Source organism: Mytilus edulis, chromosome 11, assembly GCF_963676685.1.
Source record: "Mytilus edulis chromosome 11, xbMytEdul2.2, whole genome shotgun sequence".
Classification (NCBI taxonomy): domain Eukaryota; kingdom Metazoa; phylum Mollusca; class Bivalvia; order Mytilida; family Mytilidae; genus Mytilus; species Mytilus edulis.
The window spans coordinates 58,447,711-58,459,726 of NC_092354.1; the positions used below are offsets into that span (position 1 = coordinate 58,447,711).

A 12,016-nucleotide genomic window follows, 5' to 3' on the forward strand; every position below is an offset into this window, starting at 1 on the left:
CATTTTAATATCTCTGCTAAAATATGATAAATGTTGATCAAGATATATCCATGTGTTGGTTATTTGTGTTGCAGAGTTGCTGGCTATTACATTGACATTTGGCTCCTCGTTTTATTTACAAACTTATGCCAGATTTAAACAAAAAATAAATATGAGAAGTCATGCCAAATGACTGACAAAATTCAATATCATAAAGTGCAATTATTTAGATAAGGTCATATGTTCTAGATTGGACCACATGACCGTCACATTACACATCAAAGAAAGATAAAACGATAGACTGGAATAAAGACTGTTATCATAGCGGACCGCTTTACATATTTCCTTTACAGGTAGATCGGAAAGGTAGGTTCTTGTCTACTCCTTCTTAATATATATTTTTGCTTAAATTTGTAGAGGTACTTTGATGGCGCAAATATTTAGTTTCCCAATTGATTAATTTATTGAGAAACATCCATTGGCAAATATTTTATGCAAAGCTAGCACGGAATATTAATTTATTAATTGATTAATTGTTTGCCGAATGCCCAGTGGCAAATATTTTCATGCAAATTCAGGGCGATATGTTTCATTACGAATATGTTTTAATAATATATATTTTCATTCTTATCAAACATGCACCATTCCTTTCATTTGTATAGACCGAAAAGAAGACATCTCTTTGAATTATCAAATTATATATCAAACGTAAATATTCTGTTTTGCTGAAGACGATTTGCAAGACTAGTCTAAGTATACACCAATGCATAATTGGCAGTACCACTTTTTTTCATTACATTAAATGTCGGTTAGTTTCGATTGAAAAATTTTCGATAAACCAGTCAACCGTGAGGAATAGCATTCAATTTAAAGTATTTTTTTTCTCCTCGTTAATTGTTTTCTGGAATTATTCTGTTTTTTATGTGGTTTTTTTTCTTTTTTTTGTCTGTCTTGTCTGTTTCGATTTACTTTTCTTTTTTTTGGGGGGGGGTGTGAGGGGATGGGGAGGGTGAATTACCTTTTAAGAGTTGTTAGAGGATTTTATTTTGCGATTTGCCGATACAAATTTATATCGTAGGTTTAGCTACAGGTACATCAAAATAGGACTTTATTGCCGATTTTGGTAAATGTTTATATCAGTTGTTCTGGTCAACTTAATCTGGAAAGGTGACATAGAACTCGATGGCCATTGGCAAAAATCATCAATATTTACTTAATGAAGAAATGGGGTAGCTAACTACCTCAACACCTAGTAACTGTTGAATCAGATAGTAATTAGAGAGACCTAGATTAAGGAAGTAGACTCTTAAACACAATTGTACTTTAATTTGAGGGCTAATTGACTAACGCATGTACAATGTAGAGTAAGGTTTTGGTTAGCTTGATTCCTTGCTTGCTTTGTTCCCAATCAAATTTCAGATAGTACACATGTTTACATATGCCTGAAGATATTGATTGCAGATGCCAATTTTAATAAGAATGCTTGAGCAAAAGTGTATACAACCAAAGCAAGCAAGCCAAAAACAGATTTACCCTACATGTACATGCATTAGGAGTCATTTTCATGATAGCAATCGAAGCTTATAAATGTGACATGTTTGTTTCTGTCAATATGCTTGTAGATACGAAATTTTAAACTTGTTGTCCTCTTTCGGTCTTAAATTCAGAAATGCTTTAAATTATTGATGTAGTTCACGCATCATTGTAAATATAACGGAATTTGACGAGACTGTCGTACAAAGTGAGAGGTTTAGCGCTATAAAACCAGGTTTAATCCACCATTTTCTACATTTGAAAATGCCTGTACCAAGTCAGGAATATGACAGTTGTTGTCCATTCTTTTTTTTGTCATTTGATTTTGCCATGTGATTATGGACTTTCCTATTTGATTTTCCTTTTATAGTTCAGTAATATTTGTGATTTTACTTTTTGCAGGGGTTTAAATCAAGGTCAAGTTCAAGACTATCATACCTTACTTAAATCAAAATATCTGAGACCTCCACGACGCGATTATTTACTGATAAAAGGATAACCACCTGCCAATACACACAAGATAAATTGTTGTGAAACGACCTTAAAATAAGGAATCTAGGTTAAGATTTGTTTGTTGTGATAAATGGATGCTAGTTTAACGTCAAGTGGACAAGCTTCAAAGATAATGTTTTATTTTGATTAAAATCAGAAAATATTTTGTACTTGTTCGACTGTGATCCAGATTTTGGACGTGGTACAAATGTAGCTGTCACAATATAGGTTTCAGAAAGACATTCTTTCCTCCCTCCTCCGCGTTATTTTCTTTATTTTTAAATGTCCCTTGTACGATAAAGAATTAGCATTTACAAATTATAAGTTTAGCTTCCATTTTTCCGCTTTGTACCAATACCATAATAAAGATCTGCACCGTGGGAAAACTCTACGACATGCAGGGCTAAAATGAAAGTATAATGTTTACTCTATCTTCATGCGAATTTTCAGCCGTGAGGTATTTCGGTCCATTAAACTATTTAAATAAGCGACTTTTTCCGATTTGTCACTCAACTATAAGAAGCCAACTTCCAAGCAAGGACCGAAGCTCATAAACTCGGCAATCAATTAAACGCAGGACTTCGGGAATGTCCGGAGAACCGACAACCTTGCTTCGGAAGTTGATAATAAGCATGCCAACATAATGAATCAGAATCTTCAAAACCCCTGATATTGTAACAAAAAATTTGTTCAGGCGTGACATTTGTTCCGCCGGAACAAATTTCATAGGAAATATGTTCCACCAGAACTTATGTCACAGAAAATATGTTCAAGCACTATAACACTTGTTCCGGAACTAATTTTTTAACCAAGTGTGAAATAAGTTCCAGAACAAAAATCACAGTACCATGAGTTTTGTTCCAATATTAAAATTAAAAAAAAAGTGAAATAAGTTCCTGTGATATTAGTTTTGAACGAAGGTATTTGGCGGGGTTAGTTTTTCTCAGTCTTAAGTGTTTCCTGATAAAGTGTTTTGTGGACTTTATTATCCTTTCATCATATTTAGTTTTTCCATGTTGTTGTCAGTTTCACTTCAACTAATAAGTTTGTTATGTCCCCTTGGTACATTTTGCCTTTTTTTGTTTGTTAGACCAGCTCGAGGACTGACCGCAGTCACAGATTCACGTAACCAATGAAAACTCTTTTCTATGAGACCATCAGTGTGCCTTCATTTCTATAAGGATTGCACAATAAACGTGTAATATAACAAATAAAAATACAAATGCATACCGAAATATTGTTGAAATAAAATAACCCTTAATTACAAAAAAAGTATTATATACAAGTTAAATGACATATACATTTTTTTTAATAAGCTTAGTAATTTTAATTGTAAGAAAAAATACGAGGCGGCACCAATCTGTATTTTTTGCTATTAAGATGATATATGTTTCACAAGATATTTATATTTATCTTCTACTACTTTTTTTCTTTTTAAACGTAGAATAAATAAGCCAGTATATAAGTACATGTTATTTGTCTGTCTTTTTAAAATGTTGACTTTGCATAGACATGGTTACAAGGAGGCTATTATTTGGTTCCTAAAATTGCAGAATATAAAAAGATTTTCAATTCCATTTATAATTTTCTAATTATTAATTACTGTTAAATCAATGTCATGTTGTGACTTCGAAAATTAAAGATAATGGTGTATTAGCCTAGCATGTTTATTGCAGTAAATGCACATCTTTTGTGCGAGTATCTTATTAGTTACTTACTATTTTGAAATTAAAGAATATAACTGTTAGATGCTTCTAACATTATATGGATATATTTTTTACACTAATGGTTAATCCAAGGTTAAAAGTGGACTACATTTGTATTGCCTTCTATTTCCCCTGGATAGATGGTTCATTTTGTAAACAGGGACCCTTAGCCTGTTCCTGGACGACTAAGGTAATTGTATACAGGAAATATTTCTGAATAAAACGTTAATATGTCTTAAAAAAAAAAAGAAAGATAATGAAAATCTACATAACTATCGTTTTGATTTTGCAGATGATGAAACTATTATTGGTAGCCGTTTTGGTTGCAGTAGCAACTGCACGTTTGACTCAACCAGAACTGGACCAAGAATGGGAGGCCTACAAACAACAACATAAAAAGACATACGAAGGCGAGGAAGAGGCCAGAAGGTACATACATACATGTATTTGAGCAGAACAAATTAAAATTCTATTTCTAATTATAAGATATGCTTAAAGCCCTTCGGTGGATGAACTATGTTTAATGGACATTAAATTTCATTAATCTCCATGTATTTACATATGATAGAAAGTTAACCTGCTTTTTAGGTGTTTCGTGTTCATGATGCTGACATCATTTCTGCTGCAAAGTAAACATATACGTGACCTATAGTTGTTCATATCTGTGTCATTTTGGTCTCTTGTGGAGATTTGTCTCATTTGCAATTATACCACATCTTCTTTTTTATATATACAAAAACCTCAAACTGTTCTTTTTCGACTGCAGTAATTCAATAGTATATAGATATCAATATAAACATCGTATTATAATATTGTTACACGTATTAACATAAATCTGCTTTGTTATGTCGTACTAAAGATCATTTAAATCATAAAATTGAGAATGGAAATGGGGAATGTGTCAAAGAGACAACAACCCGCCCAAATAAAAAACAACAGCAGAAGGTCACCAACAGGTCTTCAATGTAGCGAGAAATTCCCGCACCCGGAGGCGTCCTTCAGCTGGCCCCTAAACAAATATATACTAGTCCAGTGATAATGAACGCCATACTAATTTCCAAATTGTACACAAGAAACTAAAATTAAAATAATACAAGACTAACAAAGGCCAGAGGCTCCTGACTTGGGACAGGCGCAAAATGCGGCGGGGTTAAACATGTTTGTGAGATCTCAACCCTCCCCCTATACCTCTAACCAATGTAGTAAAGTAAACGCATAACAATACGCACATTAAAATTCAGTTCAAGAGAAATCCGAGTCTGATGTCAGAAGATGTAACCAAAGAAAATAAACAAAATGACATTAATACATAAATAACAACAGACTACTAGCAGTTAACTAACATGCCAGCTCCAGACTTCAATTAAACATGCTTATTTTTCAGACGTGTTACCTGGGAACAGCATCTAAACTTTATTGAGAAACACAACTTGGAGGCTGACCGAGGACAGCATACCTTCTGGGTTGGAATGAACGAATACGGAGATATGGTAGGTATATTTGGATCTGAAGTTAGGGAGCAACTATTTAACTACTAGAGATTAGGGGGGGGGGGTATATTTTCCCCGTTATTTTTTTTACGTACGTATTGTGCTTCATACTCTATTATCAACAGTAGGTTTACACAACAAACATGATTTTCTTCATAACCGAGATCAAACAAATTATAGAAAATGCAAGTACATTGAATGTATACCGAAAACTGATACAAACACGAATAACTTTCAACGTTGTTGCTTTTCAAAATTCTATAACAAGCAAAATCATATAAAAAAAAAGTTATGTAGAATTGAACTTGGATATATACGTTCATTATAATTGAATCCATATGTTAATAGAGCGTACGAATCCATAGGTTAATAGAGCATACAAAACCATATGTAAATGAGCATACAAAACAATATGTAAATAGAGCGTACGAATCCCTATTTATATTGAACATACGAATACCTATTTATATTGAGCATACGAATCCATATTTATTTTGAGCATACGAATCCCTATTTATATTGAGCATACGAATCCCTATTTATTTTGAGCATACAAATCCCTATTCATATTGAGCATATGAATCCCTATTTATTTTGAGCATACGAATCACTATTTATTTTGAGCATACGAATCCCTATTTATATTGAGCGTACAAATTCATATGTAAATATAGTGTACGAATCCATATGTTACAGTAAAAAGTGCATACGTGTAATTTGAACTATTCAAGAAGCAATTTTCAATTCTATATTCCTCTTAAAAATCTTTTTCACTAAAAGGACAACGCAGAATTCAACAGAGTAATGAATGGTTACAAAATGGAGAAGAAAACAAGTGGATCAACCTACTTACCTCCATCAAATGTCGGTGATCCTCCAGCATCTGTTGATTGGAGACCCAAAGGTTACGTCACAGGAATTAAAAACCAGGTAGGGAAAGTCTCTCATGATAGAAATTGTTATAACTCAGTTATTTGAAATAATGTTTGTTTCTGTATGTTTTATATTTGTTTTCTTTGAGTAATGTTTTGGGTGTTGTTTGGGTATTATTTGTTGAGGTTGTCTTTAGTTGAATTTTGGTATGTTTGTAGTTTGAACATTTTAGTTCAGGATCAAACTTGACCGTAACCTGAAGTCCTTATATTGAAGAGCGCGAAAGACTTTGTAATAAGATCATGAAGATGAAAGAAAGAATACCGCTTCTTTATTACGAATATACCTAACATGTATTGACTATTTGATAATGAATTCACATCAATGACCACTTTCTTTATTGTGATCATTTATTAAATGTCTGTTTACAGGGACAATGTGGATCCTGTTGGTCTTTCAGTGCCACTGGATCTCTAGAGGGACAATGGTTCAAGAAGACAGGAACATTGACATCTCTCTCTGAACAAAATTTGGTAGACTGTTCAACAAAACAGGGTATGTACATTGAGTAACGAAATATCAGTTGTTATATTTCTATTTATATATAGATGGATATTGGATGCATTATAAATACTTTAGGATCAAATATGATCGTCATTAAATATTTCTAACCTCTGTGATTGTCTTGGTTAAAGTAATATGGAAACGTTGGTTTAATTGAGTTTGAAAATTTAGATTTTATTTGAATAACTTGATTTTGAAATTTATCGAGAATGTTGCATGAAATTTATCATGTGGTTTTCACGTGAAATTCACGTGCGTTTCTCGTTAAAATTAGTATAATGCGAAATTCACGCGAGTTTCACGTAAAAGGTAGTTTGATGTGAAATTCACGTGAGTGATATTTCCTTGTATAATGATAGCTGATGGCTGTGCGTGTCGGAATTGAAACGTTAATTCCGATGCTTCATGTTTGCTCTGCACTTGTAAGAAAAAATCCACTCAGATTTTTATTGCAATGCGTCATAAGGGATTGCATGCGCAAAAGCTTACGAATTTAACTCTTTTTGTATATCTTTTATCAACTTACTGACTAGGCAGCCAGCTTTCTTTGATGCAAAACGCTATGTCTTACATTTGATTTTTTTAGGTAACCATGGTTGTGAAGGAGGATTGATGGATCTGGCTTTCACCTACATTAAAACAAACAATGGTATTGATACCGAGGCTTCATACCCATATACTGCTAAGGTAAGTACATTAAAACAAACATTGGTATTGATACCGAGGCTGGATACCAGTATACTGCTAAGGTAAATAGCATATTGTTGTTTCTAATCTTATACCATAGACCCTTGCGTTCCTGTTGCTGTGTCGAATGTACAAATACATAAGCCACGTTCAATCGCAATGCGAACGTAAAATCTGATGCATTGAGTAAAATAATTGTATGCTCTCTGAACGATAAGTAACTCTTTAAGCATTTCGAAGTCCCAGCTCTTCCTATTTTCGTCTGTTCTACATAAACTACCTATTGTATTAACTGTGATTGTGCTCTCTATACCTGAATATGTATGAAATATTTGCGACTGGATATAAATCAAGCAACACTCAATCAATCAATCTTAGCAGATGCCTTAACTAATGTTATATTTCAAACGGTGATATCTGTACATGGTTATGTAAATGTACATGTAGATGCATTTATTGTCGTTGCTATCAATTTTCACAATTAGAAAATGATAATCAATTTGCTCCTATATCAACGTTCATCAAAATTTGTAAAGACCATGATTATGAAACACAATTCAAATACAATATTAGTTACATAGTGTGCTAGTGACCTAATACGGTATATATGGGGTCAGTAAATTCCATATGGGGTGAGAGCGAAGCTCGAATCCCCATATGGAATTTACTGACCCCATATATACCGTATTACGTCACTAGCACACTATGTAACGAATTTATCTTACCGACTATCTTAACGTGTGAAATTAAGACTAGTGATTCTCAAAATGAGAAAGTCTACTAAGAAAATACTTCCATTGATCCTACAAAAACAGATGCCTACAATAACGACTTGTAAGGTTTAAATGTGTTTTATGATTTTTTTTCAATCTTAATCATCAATTTCTTCGTCTGTTGGAACTTTTAAGATTTTTTCTCAGTACCGTTTTGTTTTTTATAAAGGGATATAACACCTTTACTAACCGTGTATGAAAAAAGCCCCGCCCCCTTCTTACCTAATAAGGAATATAAAGGGACGTAACTCCACTACTAACCGTGTATGAGATAAGCCCCGCCTCCCTACTAACCTAATATCAAATATACACGGTTTGCACGCGGACGCTTTTAACCAATCATATTCCTGGAAATGTATAGGAGGTAAGATAAGTAGTTTTACCCTTCTTGAGAAATTTTTGAAACATTTGTATGCCACGAATACTAGTAAGCCCATAGTAATTGATATACTTTTTAAATGATGTAACACAAAATACTTTTTAAAATAATGACAAAAACACTACACAGTTCATACCAGATGCACTTTTCTGTCTTTATACCTTCATCTAACCCAATTATTTGACACATACAGCCGGGGATGTATTCATATGGTATTTTATTAGGAGCTATATGTATATAAAACCATTAGCCATTTATTTCAGAATGGAAAATGTAACTTCAACGCAGCCAATGTTGGTGCCAACGATACTGGATTTGTTGACATCAAATCAAAAAGTGAGGAAGATTTGATGTCCGCTGTCGCTACACAGGGACCAATCGCCGTAGCCATCGATGCTAGCCATACAAGCTTCCAGCTTTACAAGACTGGTGTATACCATGAATGGTTCTGTAGTCAGACCAGACTTGACCACGGTGTTTTAGCCGTCGGTTACGGAACTGATAACGGAAAGGACTTCTGGATTGTAAAGAACAGGTCAGTTACATGGGGGTCTGGATGGGGTTCTCTGAATAGAGAAGATTTTGTCGATGATATCCTAAATTTGACGCGTACGAAGATATCCTGAGTTTGTCGATTATATTAGAAGTATTCCAACTTATCTTTTTTTTTTAATCCATTACATTTACTGTTCAATTGAGATTGCATACAGAGTTGACGTTAATTTATTTCTATATGCATATTTTATTTGTATTCATATATTTGTTAATTATTACTCAATCTCTTTATTTTCAGCTGGGGAGAATCATGGGGACAGAAAGGTTATATTCAGATGTCCAGGAATAGAAGGAACAACTGTGGTATCTCAACATCAGCCAGTTATCCAACTGTCTAATGTATGAACTGTCTAACTTTGTAATCAACAATATCAATTTGTAATAAAATACTTTGAAGTAGTATATCGTTATAATATAAAAAATCTACACGTTATTGTCAATGGAATTTTATATGTGACTGTCAAACAAGTGAGAGGTTCAACTAGCTACAAACCCAAGTTTAACTCACCATTTTCTACTTAATGAAATGCCTGTACCAAGTCAAGAATATGACAGTTGTTATCCATTCATTTGATATGTTTGAGGTTTGATTTTGCCAATTTATTAGGGACTTCCCGTTTTGAATTTTCCTCGGAGTTCGGTGTTTTTGTTATCTTACTTTTGTCTCTTCCAAACAAGTATGGTTATTTCCTTAAAAGGCAAGTTGTTCGGAAGAGTATATATTGGACCCTGTACTACAAATGTATATGTATGCTAATAAAGGCTGACTATGCGATATATGGGCTTTGTTCATTGTGGAAGTCCGTACGGTGACCTCTAGTTGTTTATTTCTGTCTCATTTTGGTCTCTTGTTGAGAGTCGTCTCATTAGCAATCATACCACATCTTCATTTTTGAATTTTGAGTTTGTGCTACTTACATAATCTAATATGGCTGTCATTGTCGTACATTAAACATATAACCGTATGAGAAAGACATATAAATAACCCAGGTTGTATTTGTTGTGGTACATTCAATGCATAAAATCGGTGGACTAAACACTGTCAAACACTAAAAAAATAGAACAGATACAATCAACACTAAACTGTGTCCACACTTTTAATATAAGAAAATATAAGTTTTCTGTCTGAAAGATCAAATTTATTTGTAATGGAAAATTACATTTAGTGTATAATTTTTATGATGGATGGATAAACGGTTATTGTACGTTCAGTGGCAAATTAAATAGATATAAGAAGATGTGGTATGAATGCGTTGTTATTTTGTTAATCAGAAGCAACATATTTCATAAAACAATTCTAAAGTTACAGGAAAAATCAATGTAACCAATATATTTCAAACGTAAATTTGAACAGATGATAGAATCCATCTAAAATCCAATACAAGAATAAATGTGTATTGTTTGTCAGCTGTGTGGAATTTTCCATTTTTTTTTAAAGTTTCCAAAGCATAAAAGCTTGGAAAAAATGGTAGAAGATGCAAAAAAATTTGCGAGATAGTATTAAAACAACGAATTAACAATTACAGTAGTAACTGGAGTTCACGGAAAACACTGAGCTCTTCAGATTAAAATTGATAATTGGAATCTGATTTCGAATTCAAATATATGATTTTTTATTTTTTTTTTTAAGATCTATTGCATTAATGTACGAACAAGAATTTGGGTAAATTGAGCCAAGTTTAGTTGAAATATAGAAATTACAAAATAAAATAGTTTAGTCCCAATTAATTAGGATTGGAAGACATTTACTAAGAATCAAATGTGATTCAAATTGTCTCAACCAATCAACGTACATGAGACGATAAACCAATCAACGTACATGAGACAATAAACCAATCAACGTACATGAGACAATAAACCAATCAACGTACATGAGACAATATCATACAATCAAGTAGCAGACAATGTTCACTTGGAAGATATCAATTGCACAACCCGTAATACATTCCTCGGTGAGACCGTTAAAAAAGAATAAAATTGAGAATATGTCAAAGAGACAAATCTCAACAAAGAGGACAGAAAACAGCCTAAGGCCACCAATAGGTCCTTATCACAGCGAGAAAATCCCGCACCAGAAGGCCGGCCTATAGCCGACACCCAAATAATTTAATACCTCTTATTGTAATTCCAATTGGGCGTAATTGTCGAAATACGTCGGAAAGCCGAAATACATTTTGTATAAAGCTTGAACATTCTATAATTAAGCGCAGTGTCAACACTTTTACAACCATAAAAAAATACTACAAGAAGCATGTAATACTAACAATTTCATTTCTTGCTTGGATAATAAAACACAATTTCTATCGTGCGTAAAGCGGTCACCGGATTTTAACGAGAAAGTTCCCGCTGAGTTCACAGCATACGGAAAACATATCGACGAATTGTTTAATGGAAGAAAACAATTAAAAAAAATGAATTTCTTCAAAATATTAACAAATAGTAGAATTTTCTTGAGAAAGTATATGTACATACGTTTTATAATAAAAAAAAACTAGCCATATATTTATTTTTATTAATTTGAAAAATATCCCCCTTTCCAGACATTTATACTGTTTCTTAATTTATATTTATGTGTAAAATGTAAAGGTCTGGCTCGTTTTTCTTACTTTCATGCAAGCATATGATTATTTATAAAATGATCGATAAAAGGAAATATAGATTATATTTAACGTGGGAAACTTTTTTTCAAATACTTTAATTTTTCCGGAGTAAACATATCAAATCGATTTCTTTTGTCTTTTGACGATTTGCACCTGATTAAACCAATTTTTCTTCAACAATGCTTTAAGTATTACTTGAGATTAAACAAAGATTTTTCCATATACGAATTTTGAAGAAAACTATCCGTCAATCAAATAAAAATAAGAAAAGTTTTAAGTTACCTATTTGTTTTGAAACATTTAGAGCAAGAGACTCGGCAAGGTTAGTGATGTAAAATTAAGCTTAGTTTTTGTTGTTATCATACTCAAATGCTTGAAGAAAAAT

At 32.8% G+C, this 12,016-nt stretch overlaps 1 protein-coding gene across 1 annotated transcript; it reads left to right on the forward strand.

Annotated features, from left to right (window-relative positions):
- The first annotated feature begins 205 nt into the window (after positions 1-205).
- LOC139495918 (cathepsin L-like) lies at positions 206-9,431 on the forward strand. Its single transcript, XM_071284326.1, has 8 exons — positions 206-345; positions 4,003-4,139; positions 5,095-5,200; positions 5,981-6,130; positions 6,505-6,628; positions 7,224-7,324; positions 8,740-9,011; positions 9,270-9,431. The coding sequence occupies exons 2-8, from the start codon at positions 4,003-4,005 to the stop codon at positions 9,367-9,369; spliced, it is 990 nt and encodes a 329-aa protein (XP_071140427.1). The 5' UTR covers positions 206-345; the 3' UTR covers positions 9,370-9,431.
- The last annotated feature ends 2,585 nt before the right edge of the window (positions 9,432-12,016 follow it).